At 48.3% G+C, this 15,659-nt stretch overlaps 1 protein-coding gene across 1 annotated transcript in view; it reads right to left on the minus strand.

Moving 5' to 3' along the window:
* Positions 1-9,437: 9,437 nt before the first annotated feature.
* Positions 9,438-15,659, minus strand: part of IKZF3 (IKAROS family zinc finger 3) — an 84,620-nt gene continuing 78,398 nt past the window's right edge. Inside the window, exon 8 of the mRNA XM_007112534.1 lies at positions 9,438-10,536. Coding sequence (XP_007112596.1) covers positions 9,833-10,536 — 704 coding nt within the window. The 3' untranslated portion in view covers positions 9,438-9,832. The remainder of the gene's footprint in view (positions 10,537-15,659) is intronic.

The following is a 15,659-nucleotide window of genomic DNA, read 5'->3' on the forward strand; positions in this document are numbered from 1 at the left end:
GACGGCCCAGCTCCCTGGGACCCTCTCCCCCGCCTCCCGACCGGCCCGAGCCGGCTCAGCCGCGCGGCTGCAGTGACACCCAGTGGCGGTGGCGGGAAGTGCAAACGCCTCTCCCTTGGCTCCCGTTGTTAAGGTCCGCGCCTCTCGAGGTTCCCACTCGTGGTGACGAGCGGGCACCCCCAGGGGAGAAGGCCTCGCTTTGCAGACTGCCCGGCGGGGCACTTCCCCTTCCCCTCCCCCAGTTTCCTCCCCTGCAGTCGCCCGAGCGCTGGGAGATCCTGCAAGGCTTCAGTGCCCGGAAGGGCGGGGCGGGGCGCAGCGGCGGCGCTGGGCTGTGACCCTGAGCAGTTTCACTTCTGGATCCTGCTCGGGGTGTGTTGGGAGAGTACCTGGGCTGGGGGAGGAGGGGGGACACACGGCTCGCCGAGGTCCAGCGCTCAGGACCCCGAGTAAAGGATGGGTTTTTACTCCTGGGGTGTCACGCGACCCACGCCTTCCTCTATTTTCCATCCCCCCTCCCCGCCCCATGGGTTCCACTCCGCTGTCCCCGGAGCTACCGCTCCTCCCCAGCAGCCGCCGCCTCCGCGGGGGCTGCCGACCCCCGGAGAGGCCCCGAGCGGCGTGGGCGGCAGGAGGAGCGAGCTGTGAAGCCGCAGGCAAGGGTTAGGCTGCGGGCTGCTGAGACGCCGAGCTGTTTCTCAGAAGTGCCGCTGGCCCTCCCCTCACACCCTACTCAGCTCCCACCTCGCACCGCGCTCCTTCCCCCTCCACCCGGCCTTCGCGTTCCTCTCCCAGGCACCCCCAACCTGGGAATCTGGCGTCCGAGTCCACGAAGAGCTAAGAGAACGTCCTGACAGAGGACAGGGCCCCGGGGTTCAGACCCAACCTCACTGCCCATATTCAGAGTCTCCCACCATTCCACTGTCCGTCCCTGTCCCCACTCCCCACCCCCAGCTTGTGGGCCGGGATTGGAATTTTATAGGACGGTTTTCTACGACCCCTTGGGAAAATCATAGGCCGCCATCACCCTGGCTCCAGCGCCCCACCTCCCTCCCAAAGAGGGAAGGAAGAGGGGACAGAACCTTCTTTCTCTCCTATTCTTGTTTCTGGATGATGGGAAAGGCCTGGCTGGAGCAGTGGGGTTGAGGCCAGGCTGTCTCTGTTGGAAAGAACTTTAGAAATCCCTGACTCCAGGGAAAAAAATCAAGGCGCAGAGAGGGAAAGCAAAGTGCCCAGGGTCACCCAGAGAGTGGCAGGTCTGGGACTGGCACCCAGGAGTCCACAAGTACTCAGCTGGAGTCTGCACAAGGCCAACACACGCGCGCACACACGCGCACACACACGCACACACACGCATACCCAGGAGTCTAGGGGAGGGCAGGTAAGGTTTGTGAGTGAGAGGGAGGTGGAGGTGCTGAGAATGTGATTCCAGTGGGGGTAGCACAGGGACTGAGCCAACGGAAGGATGAGCCTGGGGGAGGAGGCAGCATCTGCCCCCCTAGTTCCCATCCACCCCCGGGCTGTGGTTTATTTGACTAGGCTGTTCTTCTGGGCCAGGGGGCCTGGGGGGCTGGGGGTTGAGGGGAAAGGCGAGGTGATGGGAAAAGGCTGCTCTGGGGCTTCCTGCCCCCTCAGTCCTGGGGAAGGGGGGCAATTGACATCACCCGCAGGCCCTCTAACCTCCATTCTTTCCACTGCAGGCTCTTTCCTTGGGTATGTTCCTGTTATTCTGGGGGAAGCTCTGTTATTTGGGGGGAAGGGAGGCAGCTGCCTACTTCACAGGTCAAGACAGAGTTAAAAACAAAACCGCAGCAAATTCAACACCCCGTGTCCTTCAGGGACTTTCCATGACACCCTCCTTCCCCCCTCTCCCCTAAGCCAGGGAGTACCTCCCCAGAGGGCCTCCCCACCCCAGGTGCAGTGGCTTTTGGCTTTTATGCAAACAACTGTCTGACCGGGAATGCTCTGCAGCCTGACCTTGTGTCTGTCCTGGCTGCAGGAGCTTCTCTACCAGTCCTCAGCCGTCCTGGCCTTCCCAGAACTCTCACACACACACCCCCCGCCCCCACCCCCCCCCCCCCCCCCCCCGCTCTTCCCCAGACTCTGGATTCTAGGGGATGGGAGGAAGGGAAGGGAGCTAGGTCTTGTGCCCCTGCCTGCCCTCGGGTGGAAGTTGCCTGCAGGTGGAGGTTTGCACCGCAGCCTCGGTGAATGGCCTGCTTGTGTTGAGGGATGGGGGAGGGGGAGGGTGCAGGTGCCGCCCCCGCCCCCCCCCCCCCCGACTGCTATTCCTCAGACTCTGGATTCTAGGGGATGGGAGGAAGGGAAGGGAGCTAGGTCTTGTGCCCCTGCCTGCCCTCGGGTGGAAGTTGCCTGCAGGTGGAGGTTTGCACCGCAGCCTCGGTGAATGGCCTGCTTGTGTTGAGGGATGGGGGAGGGGGAGGGTGCAGGTGTAGGGAGGCCTCCAACGCCAGGCCCCCCCCCACCCCAAAGCATCAACTTAGTTGCCAAGAAATAGTAAAGGAAGCTATCATCAAGCTGGAAGGAAGTCCGTTCAGCCCCAATCCCAGACCCAGCCAGCTGCCGAGAGCTCTCTTCTCAGCAGAGGAGTCTCCCTGCTTTGCTTCCCTCTTTTCTGAGCTGCTTCTGCTTTGGGAAAGGAGTGAGGATGGGGAAGGCCACAGACCATCCTCTCCAAGGCTGAAAATCAGCTCCTGAGGGGCTATTTTTGAATGTATTTAATGCTCCAGTACACAGGCAGGCTGCAAAGCCATTCCTCTCTCCCTGGCCTTAGCGCTGAGGCTGGAAAACCTGCTGGAGAGTCTCAGGGCGGTCTAGTGGTGCTGAAGGGAGGGGGATGGTGCTGAAGACAGAGCCAGTGAAAGCTGCCACGGACCTGGCCCCGCGTTTGCTAGCCCCTAACTTCAGGAACGTCTTCCTCCTGTCTCTTCCACAGAGGAGGGGAAAGGTAAGGTGTTCTGGATGAGGCTAAGCAGGCCAGACCACCCCTCAGACTCTTTTCCGACCTCTTCTGAGAGAGAACAAAGGATATCAAGACAGGAAGAGAGCCACGTGTTCCGATGCCATTCTCCTAGGAGTTTCCCCCAGCGCCTGAGGCTTGGGCCTCCAAGTATCTACAGACTACATTTCAACGTGGCCGAGTTCAACTGCAAGTTGAGTTTCCCAGCGTGGATGTTTCCGAGACCCCAGAGATGGAAAAATCAGGACTTGCGTATCTTTTAGGAAGGATCCCTGCTGGGAGGGCGGGCGGGCTGGTGTCTTGGAACTGGGAGACACCATGCCAAATCTGTCAAGTTTGTCGCGTCCAGGCCCCGACCTCCTCGGATCCCCTTGGTGAACTAAGGGCCAGTGGAACCAGAACCCCACCATGGGGACATACGTGGGGGCCAGCGGCAGGATACCAACGGCAGGTTCAGCAAGGCATCAGGCAAGATGTTTTATTTCAATGATAGTTCTGTTTATCTAGGTATCTGAACTTTAAGAAAGAGCCAGAGGGGCTAAATTAAGAAAATATTCCTAGGGGCAGAATTAATTCCATTTTCTGACAGCAGCAACGACAAATGATAGGCATGCACAATGACTAATTTTAAACACACCAGTTTTTTTTTTTATTTTTCAGTGTAAAAATCAAACATAATAAAGAAACTTTGAAAACTATCAGCAGGGCTGTTTCTGGCGAGGTTAGCATTGCTACATTTCAGAAGCTGATTCTTTACACAGTCTTTACAGAGGAGTAGGGCACTACGGGGCTCCAAGGGCTCAGACTCCAGGTAAAATCCGAGAGGAGTCAAGAGAGAAGGTCACTGCTGGGCAGGGAGGGCATTTCTGAGAAACCCAGATGAGCGTGCTGTGAGCACAGGCTGTGTCAAAACCACTCGGCAAGTTCTCTCTCCCTCACTCCTGGTGGGAAGGCCACCCTGAGCCCCAAACCATGTTCCCTTCTCTGCCCCGCCCCCACCCCGTCATTCTGCAGACAAGGGTCATCCACAGACCACACGTGTGGTGGCTTTGGCAACCAGAAATTTAAAATAAACTATGGTTTTTCCAGTAGCCAAAATGATCTCTCACCAAAGCTCACAGACTGAGAACTTGAGCATGCAAAACCACAGTCTGGGTGAAGGGATGTCTGCTTTTCAAATGACCTGCTAATTCTTTGCAACCCACAGTAATTTGGTTTCTGTGAACCCACAGAAGCAGGCCCACCGAAAAGGACCTTGTCTGCTAACCTGGAAAAGTCCTTGTGTAAATGAGTCATTGACAATGGGATCAGTCATTTTTAAGGCTGCCCCATTTTCCTAACATGTCAAAATGTCTGTTCTCAGTCTTTTTAGGAGAGGAAGAAGCACAGCTGCACCCGTATGCAGAAAATGAAGTAGGCCCCCCAGATGCACGGCATGGGCTTGGGAGAAGGTGGGTGACATCATGGGACTGCTCTCCAGACTTTCTAGAGTGGGGTCGATGGAGAGGTGGACACTGAGGACCATTTGAGGAAACTCTAAATCGCTCGAAGAATTAATGGTTGAGGGGCTCGTAAGACGGTGAGGGAGCAAAGCTAGGCTACTTCCCTGGCTTCAAAGCCATGAAGTATCTGTACCATGTGGTTCACGCACATTGGTTCTAAGGTTCAGCATATTCTTTACTCTTAGGCATTAAAACAACATGAAGGAAACGTGTGTTAGAGATCCGTTGCCTTCACTGGCAAGTGACTTACTATCACGGTCCTAGTATGGTCTTTGAATATTTTCCATGTCTTTAAATCCAGATACAGTACATATAGTGGAAAATTTGCAACCATCCAACATAATCCGCCCCCACGCCCACAAAAGACAGAGTAACTTTACCTACCTAATAGACAAAATTACATGAAACCTCACAATGTCCTTGGGAGGTAGATATTGTTATGTCCTTACATTTTTAAAAATCAAAACATTAACATTCCAGTTTCAAATAACAACTCAATATCAGCATATGAGACAGTCCAATATTGTAATATTCAGAGGAAACTTGCCTCCAGCTTCTTCAAAGTGCAAAGACCTGTTTCTCATGTTTTTTAAAAAAATTTTTAAAAATTTATTATTTATTTACTTATTTATTTATTTTTGGCTGCATTGGGTCTTCGTTGCTGCGTGCGGGCTTCCTTCCTCTAGTTGCAGCGAGCGGGGGCTACTCTTCGTTACAGTGCGCAGGCTTCTCATTGCAGTGGCTTCTCTTGTTGTGGAACATGGGCTCTAGGCGCGCGGGCTTCGGTAGTTGTGGCACGCAGTCTCAGTAGTTGTGGCGTGCGGACTCAGTAGTTGTGGCACACGGGCTTAGTTGCTCCGCGGCATGTGGAATCTTCCCGGACCAGGGCTCGAGCCCGTGTCCCCTGCATTGGCAGGCGGATCCTCAACGACTGCGCCACCAGGGTAGCCCCTGTTTCTCATGTTGCTGGCATGATGTGGGACACGCTATATACAGCTTGGGTAAACAGAGGTACAGTCTTGTGCTGTGAGCTCATACAAGTCGAAAGCCTACACCTGTCTTCTAGGCTCTTCCAAGTCCACAGTCTCCGACCCTGGGTTCACTCATCATTCTCAGAACTGTTCAGTCTGTTAGGCTTAGAGAACAGAGTCCTTTCCCTGGGATGACCCAGGTTTAGCATTTGGTTTCAGGTCAAAATTGTCCCCTTTACAGGCACTTAAATCCCAGATCATTCTGCTTTTCTGAACTCTGCCTATAGAGATTCTCTGAACTATACTTTCTGTCTGAGCACAAAAATAGCTCCTAATTCTTTAAAAGATAAGAGAGATCACTGTGTATCTCTTGTCTTCTGCACAGCCTAATTCTATTTTCTAGGACAAAAGTTTCATCACTCCACTCTCTTTCCTCTTCTTGAGCTCAAACTCCTAATTCTGAGTCTTTGTCAAAGAGCCTGGACACTCTGAGAACTCAAATCTTAAGTATCACAGAGTTTCCAAATCTGCACTAGAGACCAACGTACCTACTCATAGTGGAGTACACTTTAAAGTTAGGACTTCAAACACTAAACATTTAAAATTTCCATTACAGTCTTACTGGCTGTCCTGGGATATATATCAGAAGTACTGCTTTTTTCCCCTGAAAACATTCTAAATCTCACATTTAGCAGGAGGAAAAAAGCAGAGGATAAGAACAGTGATACAGAGGCTACTTGGAAAAAATGTTATGTTGACGTGGGATTTGTTAATAACACAGTGTTTCAACTGAGTAAAATTTTGTGTTTTTAAACATTTCTCTTTGCAAAAGAAATCTGAGGTCGCTTTACTTCTGGGTCTGGCAAAATGTTAAGCCTTGCATTTAAAAGGTGAGCCATTTTGTCACTGACAAAGTCAGAAGCTGAGTCAGGAACAGTTCAGAATGGGTAACAAAGCATATGATTAGCTAGCTTATCTGTGTCAAGGCTAATACATCTTTTTGGGAGAATGACTTAGGGAATCTAAAGCCTGGTGGATTTATTAACATCTCTCCTTTTCCTGGTGGTGTTGGTGGAGGGTAATGGGGGAGACACCTCTGTTTAGTTCTCTGCCAGGAGGAACACCTATGCAACAACTCAAATAGCAATAAGGAACATTTGGAGAGCCAGCTCTCGGCCTTTTCCACCCTCATCCCAATTCCGCCACCTTGGCTGTAAGGGAGCTTCTCACGGGTTTGGTTGTTCCTCAGATTTCGGCCTCCTGGGTGTGTGGTGGGGGCCTGGCTGATAAGAGGGTTGGTGGGAAATGGAGAGAGAAGACCTATGAGGCTCACGTTCACAGGGACTCTGGCTGAGAAAGGAAACGTGCTGTCGGAAGCTGCCAGGGGGCCTCACCGTCCAGCAGGGTCAGATGTGAATCTTGCTGAGTCCTCCTTTCTAGGCATCTTGCTAAGGTTCTCCTTTACCTTCTTTCCCACCCCCGGCAAGGGAGGGGGTGAAGTAGAATAAGGAGTGCCTGCAGAAGTAAGTGTTTACCTGTGTTGCGGTAACCACTACATACCACCTGGTTCAACTTCAAGATTTAAGAATGTGGAGTTTCCACATATACATTTTCTCTGGACTTGACGTGTCCCAGTCCAGGCTCAGAATGCGACAACGAAAGTGCAGCCTGTGTGAGTGGTCGCCCCACTCAGAAAACTGACCTCAGAAGAATGGAAATCTTTCAGAAAATCCATTACTCACAGAGAAAATGAGGGTTCTACTTACAGAGGCCCCAGGTTGATGGGATGGGCCTTAGTTTCACTATCTTAAGGTGCAGGAGTTGGTCTCTTCACTAAAGACTTTCCCACTAATCTGGTGGAAATGCTCGCTTTCCCTAGCTTTCTCTCCTACTAATCCTTGCTCCCAAATGCTCTTTCTCTAGTCCCCTGAAGAGTCAACATGATGTGTGATATTTCAAGAATATAATAAGCAGCTCTTCTTTCACAATGGGTATAAGCAACCTGGTGTAGCTTGGAGTCCAGGATTACGGAAATACAGTGAGGTACTGAAGGCTACACACCGAGATACATCTAGTCTTTTAGCTGAAATCTCAAACATGCTGGGACTGTTGCCATGGAATTTCACAGAATCTTTTTTCCTGAGACAGACGCCATGCTACAAAGAAGGATAAACCATTTGTGCAGTCTGAGGTGGAACATTTTAATTACTGGCAGCACATAAACGAGTTGAGTTTGAGCCTAATGCATAAAGCCCTTTCGAAATATCAAGGCAGATACATAGAACGCTAATCCACCAGGAATTGTGGATTCTTGGCTCTGGTAGAAATGTTCACACAGCTGACTCTTAATTTGTAAATAGGCTCCATGAAGTTGTCCCTGGAAGCAGAATTTATTTTCCCTAACGTAGGTTCTTTAAAAGGAGAAAAAAAAAAAAAAGGCTTTGGCAAGCAGCTGCAGGTGCCCGTTTGTATGTACACTCTGGGGCAAGATCAAAATACCTTCCTGTTTTTTGTTCCTCCTCACCATCCTCTTGACACCACAACTCAGTGGTTAAAGGAAAAACTTAACAATACTTCCATTTTCACACCAAAGAAATGTGAAACATATATTCATATACATACTCTTCTGCTTAATACCCATACATTAAGAGGTTTAAAAAAATAATTGTGGTTACTGCATAATCACATAAATTTAAAGCTGTAAAGGAACTTCGAGAACATCTAAATCCCATTCCTAATTCTATGGTTGAAGAAACTTAGTTTTAAGAGTTAAATGATTTGCCCAAAGTCATCTGGCTAAGTAGTGGCAAATATGGAATCAGCAAACAGATTTTGTGACCCTCATTCCAGTGCTAATTTTACAATTATTACATCACTTTTCCTTGATAGCATGTCTCCCATAATTAACGATAAAGATGACCGACACATCTGCAGAACCGAGATCAGACTTCCAGGAATCTTTGTGGAATACAACAGCTCCATTTAAAATGGCGGGCTGGGACCCCCCCGACCTGCCTGATCGAGGATATCCTGCCAGCAGAGGTGCCCCCCTCCTCACTCCATTCTGAAGTTCAGCTCTGATCATGGGCATCCTCGGTTCCTTTCCTGTGGGGAGGGGGAGGCTAAGTCATACTTGCAGGATTCTTTGGTATTTTTTTTTTTTTTTGTCAAAAAATCATTGGCAAGTGTGCTTTGGGTTTGTACACCAATATTCCATGAAGGAGATGAAAAACTTTCAGGTGGTTGTTCCTCCTTCCCTGCATCCCCGGTGGTGCTGCTAAACAATCTCCCCCCTCAGAACCAAGCCTGCCAATCGAGACAGTAGGAAATGGATGCCATCACCCACAGTGGACAACCTCCTGGAATTCCCATGACAGTCTATATTTAAACCATTAGTTCTTCTGAGATAGAGTTTCTCCTATGCATGAATGGTTTAACCCAAAGCAGCTTTTTTTTTTTTTTTTTTTTTTGTTTGTTTGTTTGTTTTGCGGTACGCGGGCCTCTCACTGCCGTGGCCTCTCCCGTTGCGGAGCACAGGCTCCGGACGCGCAGGCTCAGCGGCCACGGCTCACGGGCCCAGCCGCTCCGCGGCATGCGGGATCTTCCCGGACCGGGGCACGAACCCGTGTCCGCTGCGTCGGCAGGCGGACTCTCAACCACTGCGCCACCAGGGAAGCCCCCAAAGCAGCTCTTAATTGGAGACGGGAGGATAAAGAGTAGAAGCAGAAGTGCCATCGGAAAACTTGGGTTGTTTTTGCTTGTGTGATAAGAAGTGGACCTGATGCTTGGAGACTAGGGCCTTCAGTTATTGGTAACATTTCATGGCTGTTCTTTTCCTTATTGTTAGACTATAATTTGCGATGGAAGGTTTATATCCTAACCCTTTAGTCTTGTGTGAAGTGCAGAAGGGCACGGCTTCCCAGCAAGGTCAGCTGGTCAGCAGTTCTTCTCTGTGGACCTGGGCATATGGCTAAAAGTCTTTTCCACATATGGCTGATGTATCTCAGAAACAATGTCTCATGCAGCACAACCAGGGGACTCTTCTGGCTGGCAACAGACTCCAAAGAATGCCTGTCTATTGCTGCAAAAGATAATGACCAGATGCTTCATTGGCTTTTAAATATCATAAAATTCAAGTCCCTGATGGGAAAACAAAGGTTTCACAAAAGTAGTAACGTGATATATCTGCAAACAATTTCTGAATGGGGACAGCATGTCTCTGCTGCCCATGTGAACGTGATCCTTTGGACACGAAAATGGCATGGAAAGGGGATTGGAACTGAGTTTGCTTTGAGAGTGATTTGCTAGGCGAGGGGTATTATCAGCTTTTAAAAATGTTGTTGAATGCTCAGGTGCGAATCACCTCTGGGCCCAGCTCTTCACTTCAGCATGGCTCTGTGTTCTCCTCTGGCTATGTGAGATGAGAACTCATAGCGATCGTGGCTTCGATAGCCACACATGTTACACTCAAAAGGGTCACGAAAGCCGTGGCAACCCATGTGAATGGTGAACATCACGTAATCCAGGAAGAGGACTCGACAGTGGTCACACCGGTACACATCCATCACCTCCCCTTCTTTGTTGATCACCTTGATGGAGTCTCTTGGGCAGATGGGTGGGGGCTTGAGGAGTTCATAAGAGCGGGGGACCTCCTTCAGAAGTGGCATCCCATTGTGGGCCCGAGGAGGGACCATGTGATTTTGCTGGTAGATGTGATTCTGGCGTTCCTCATGGTTGCTGTCAGTGTCCGTGGAGTCGTGGCCACTGTTGTTGGGGGAGAGGCCTCTTTCAGAAGGCAGGCTCTTCTCTGGCAGCTGGACGTTCTTCTTTTCCAGGTCCTGGGGGGCACCATTCGGCATCTCGGCACGGGTGAGGGCTATGGGATACATGCTGCTGATAACTGGGACCATCTCTGAGGTGGGAGCAGGCGGTGTCTGGACCAAGGGACGCAGGGCTTCGGCACCAAGATAGCTGATGGCATTATTGATGGCCTGGTCCATCATTCGGGTCTGGATCATCTCACTCTCTTTCTCATACATATAGCTGGGATTATAGCTGACGTCAAAGCAGTGGCGCTTCTCACCTAGAACAAGGGAAAGAAAGAGTGACAAAAGGAACAACACCAAGGCAGAGAGTTTGTAAAATTATTATTTTCTGGAGTCCGTGAAAAGTGAGGAAGGACAAGTGGCCTGTTCAAGAACACGCAGCCCAGGCAGAATGGTCCCACACGGGTGTTGAAGTCTCAGGGGACAGTGGTTGACAGCACATGATTGGACAGTCAAAATAACTGAAACCAGCAGGCAAAAGGGAGAGTCAGAGATGTCACTAAGTTGAGGCTACAATGTGAGTTGTTTCCACTGCTCATGCCAGAAGGGAACCCTGGAGAAAAGAAGCAAGAGAACAGCAGGAGGGGGCTTAAGAGGGGGAAAGGCAGCTGTCAGCGTGCAGGAGCATATGGGGACCTCTGCACTTCTATTGTTCATGAACTCTGAAGACACAGTCAATCCCCGAACTCTTAGTTGGCTTGTTCTTTTCTGCTTGTAATACTAGGGAGCCGGGGGCCGGAAGTGCTGCAAAAAGTGGGGATGCTCTGGCCTCGGCAGCTTTTTAAATAGCTGCAGAGGCAGAAAAAATAGCCCCCAAAACTCCAACTTACCACTTCCCAAACACGTCAGTTATCAGACTGACTGAGATTTAAATAAAAGAGCTTCAAATGTAGAGAGTTTTAGAAAGGCTTTCTTGATGAAAGATCATGATGATCTTTGTCCTCTTCATAAAGAGTGTTGGTCTGCTTTTGCTTGAAAAGATGTATCATTGATACATATGTGATCATTAGGACTTATCTCACACTTAACTGAAAAATTTACTTGTGGTCACCCTCTCCCACTTCACATGTCACACTGCTGAGAAATTTTGAAAACAGAGTTTAGCCACCTTCAGGGCGTGTGGGTGTTGTGTGTTAGAAAACAGAGGCTCTAAGGCCACAGGGAAGGCAGGAGCGGGATCTTCAGTGATGGCAGATGTGCTCAATGGTGAGTGGCTGGTAGAGGCAAGAGAAAGTGGGGAAGATGTGTCAAGGGCTGGAGGTGAGGCTGACGTTTATTGCTGATGCTTTTTCATTCCATAGACATTGGGTTCTGAGAGATTTGCTAAACCATATTCTCTCTTCCCTAACATTGCCTAGGCATGTTGTGGTTCCAGAACGTGTCACTGCCATACAGCAAAGGCTTCAGGGAAGACAAAACACAAGAAAACAAAAAGGATTGGAAGAACCAGTTTCTGTTCTTGAGGTATCTCCAACCTAGGGGGAGAGAAATAAGACTTGGCTAGGTGGAATTGGAGAAAAATAAATGTTAAAAGTTGAGAAAGGGCTGCCTTGCTCTATGGAAGCTTTTGATTTTATTTTAAGTGCCATGTTTGAGGCGTTTAAGCAGGGTGGGTGACGTGTCTTCTGTAGAAAGAATTAAAAGGGAAGGGCAGGGTGGTTTGTAAATATACAAACTGTATATTTAAGCGTTATGGGAACGCAAAAAATTCAGGAGTACTTGTGCAAGGGAAAGCATTCTTGGAAAACCTAAAGTTTGAGAAGGGTCTTGATGAGCTGGTAGGATTTCGATTTTCAGAGCGGTAGAAGAGATATCCTAATTGAAGGAGGAGCATGAAGCAAGACAGACACGTGGGACCATCCAAGACATGGGCAGGGAGGAGTAAGAGAGTCTGGTTAGAGCAATATCAAGAAGTGTGGAAGAACGTATTTCTCAAACTTCACTTAGTCCTCCACATTCCGCAAGATTCATACCCCAGGGTGGTGCGGTGGTTGAGAGCACGAACTCTAGAGTCAGATGGTGTGGATTCGATGCTGCCTCATCATGACTAGCTGTGTGACCTTGGGTAAGTCACTTAACCTGTCTATGGCTCCATGTCCTCACGTAAAATGGGGGTAAATAATTGTACCGACCTCAATTGGTAAGCGCTTAGAACAGTGCCTGGCACATGGAAAGCACTTGGTAAATGTTAGGGTTTTAAATTTTGTTTGAATCGGCTCGCATTTCCTTCCTTTCTTTTTTTGCTGAAGAAATTTGTTTTTTAAGGAAACTTTATATCACTAACATAAACAGAAAAACAGAATCACTTGCCACAAATGGAAGGTAACTATGAAAAATAAAGACAACGAAACATAGCAATTTATTAAAGTTTGATCAGATACTGTAAGTACCTGGAGACAAAGATCCCCTCTCTCTTTGCTAAAAATAGAGATTACCAAGTGTGTGATTAGTGTTGAAGACAATTAACATCTAGTTACATCTAAATCTTTCTCCTTGGTGTAATCAGGAAGACTGAAAGAGAACTAAAAAGAAAATAACTTTCTTGCCATGTGGATCAAGGTTTTCAAATGCTCTGTGAGCCTCCTGGCACTTTGCCTCCAACTTTTTTTTTTTTTTTTTGCGTTACGCGGGCCTCTCACTGTCGTGGCCTCTCCCGTTGCGGAGCACAGGCTCCGGACGCGCAGGCCCAGCGGCCATGGCTCACGGGCCCAGCCGCTCCGCGGCACGTGGGATCTTCCCGGACCGGGGCACGAACCCGCGTCCCCTGCATCGGCAGGCGGACTCTCAACCCCTGCGCCACCAGGGAAGCCCTGCCTCCAACATTTTAGGAGATACTGAAAAAAGATAACACGTGGTGGGACCAAATGATGGGCATTCTGAATAACCAACCGTAGGGTTTAGATTTGGACAAACGGCAAACCTCTACAAACCGCATTGAGCAAGAGATGCTTGTGGTCAAAATGTTATTTTCAGGATATTAATGTAACAGCAATGTGTCAGATGGACCAGAACAGTGAGAAATTGGAGACAAAAAGACCTGCTAAAAGATCCGATCTAATCAGATGGATTTGTCCTGTATCCCCACTACCTTAAGGCCAACCTGACAGTTTCCAGACAAATACCTGAGAGAAAAAATATGCACAGAAAATCACCGTACCTTGGCAACTCAATAAAAAGGAACAGAAACGTAGACCTTTGCCAAAGTAATCAACGGTTCTACTTTTCAACTGCCAGATTGGATAAGTCTCTGATTAGAGCTGTTTGGAAGAACGAGACTGAGAACATGAAAGCTGTCGAAAGTCACAAATATTCATTCCCCTGAAAGTGACACAGAAATGATGAACTTTGGTTTCCTGGCCTTTTCAAGGTTAGTGATGATTTTCCAGTGTGGCTGGCTCTACTCAGTTCCCCAAATACCAGGGGTCCCTGGAAATCTTTTTATCTTTTCGCCTAACAGAGAGGCTCCCATAAAGCTTCCGAGGTGGGGCAGACACATCACAAACTCTGTTTTTATCTCTTCTCCCGAGAGTTGGTTTTACTTAACTAGGCCTACAATTTCATAATCTATACCACCTGCAGCACATGTCAGAAAACAGCTGAGTGCTGAAGTTGTAAGAGGCAAAACAATAAGAGGAAAATCAACCCCGGGATGAGTGGAAATATGTGACTGAGTTCTGTGGTTAACGCAGACCATTGTTCATTGTTAAGAAGATGGGAGAGCCTCAGATCTTCACGTGCACGCAACCTGCACTCATCAGATCCCCTCATCTCCGAGTTACGGTAACTTGATTAGTGCAGATGATTATCGGTCACCTGTAGACACGATGACTCAATGTGTATGAAACTCAGAAGGGGTAAGCTACAGTAATTGAAAAGCCAACAGCTCACGTTTCTTTAGTGATACACTCATAAAAAAGGTTACTCAAACCACAAGAGTGTAACTGCTCCCAAACCTGCACAGAGCTTCTAGTCAAAATCGTACCACACACGTTTGAGTGATTAATGAGAGAAGCTTCGGGCTGAATTAGAGGTTTTCTTCCAATGATAATACAAATGGCAACAAGTCCTAAGTTTAGAAACCAAGGCTACTTGGTTGGGCCGTTCCTCACCTGTGATCCCTTTCAAAGGTGTCAATCCCTACCATCTAGGCTTTGGGAACTCTGAACTGAGCAACTGCCTGACCTGAATTGCTGCGATGTGGTGAGGGCATATGGTTGTTGGCTTCTAAGTGCCAACTTGAAAGTACAGAATCATAGCCTAAAGCTAAAAGGGACCTTAGCTGAGCATGTGGATTTAGACCTCTGCCTTCGGGATGGAGGGACAAGATCCACTACTCTAACCTGTTTGCTTCTCTACTTCACAGTACCGAGCACTGTGCCGTATCTATAATACTAAGAAGAATGGCTACTAGTTATTGAGCCACTACTATATACCCAGTGCTGTCCTAGGTACTTTGCATATTGTCTCATTTTACCTAAGATGAATTATCATCTCTTAGTCAGATGAAGGACCTAAAGCACAAACGGGTTGATTAACTTGCTCAGGTTGCTCAGCTGGTAAATGGAAAACCAGGATGTGATCCAAGGGCCCATATACCTCAGTACATGTTTGAGCATTAACTGCTGTTTCCTGGCTGCTACCTCGCCGATGGCTGCACAACCCCACCACTAGCAATGACTTCAGACTCTCTGCTGGGATGGTTCCCACAGGCAGTAGAAAAGCAACTGTGCTTTGTTCCTTATGGACCAGTAGCATGCATTCAAGAAATATCTTTGATGAACAGAGCTGTCATGATGTCCATAAAGTGCTTAACAGAGTACTGGCACATGTAAGCACTCAATAAGTGGTAGATCTATTATTATTATTATTATTGTTATTATTATTGTTATTTGCCTCACAGCATGTTAAGTGTTTTGAAGAATACAAACTTAATTGCAATCCAGGAGGAGATGTAGTATGTACACAATTTCATTACAAATTAGTATCCTTAATACTATGTGGTGGAACAAAGTATAGAGTAGCCAAGAGAGAGGAGAGAGAAAAATACGGACCATGTCTCAAATATGCCACGTAACATGGGACAAATATTAATCTATTCTCCCCTCTAAGGTCTCCTTGAAATCTGAGGTGTGGTAGTAGTGGTGGTGGTGGAGACAGTTACACACATCACAAAAAGCAGACTGTTAGGACATGGAAGCAACCTAAGTGTCCATCAACAGATGAATGGATAAAGAAGATGTGGCACATACATACAATGGAATATTACTCAGCCATAAAAGGAAATGAAACTGAGTTATTTGTAATGAGGTGGATAGACCTGGAGTCTGTCATACAGAGTGAAGTAAGTCAGAAGGAGAAAAACAAATACCGTATGCTAACA

Source organism: Physeter macrocephalus, chromosome 14, assembly GCF_002837175.3.
Source record: "Physeter macrocephalus isolate SW-GA chromosome 14, ASM283717v5, whole genome shotgun sequence".
Lineage (NCBI taxonomy): Eukaryota > Metazoa > Chordata > Mammalia > Artiodactyla > Physeteridae > Physeter > Physeter macrocephalus.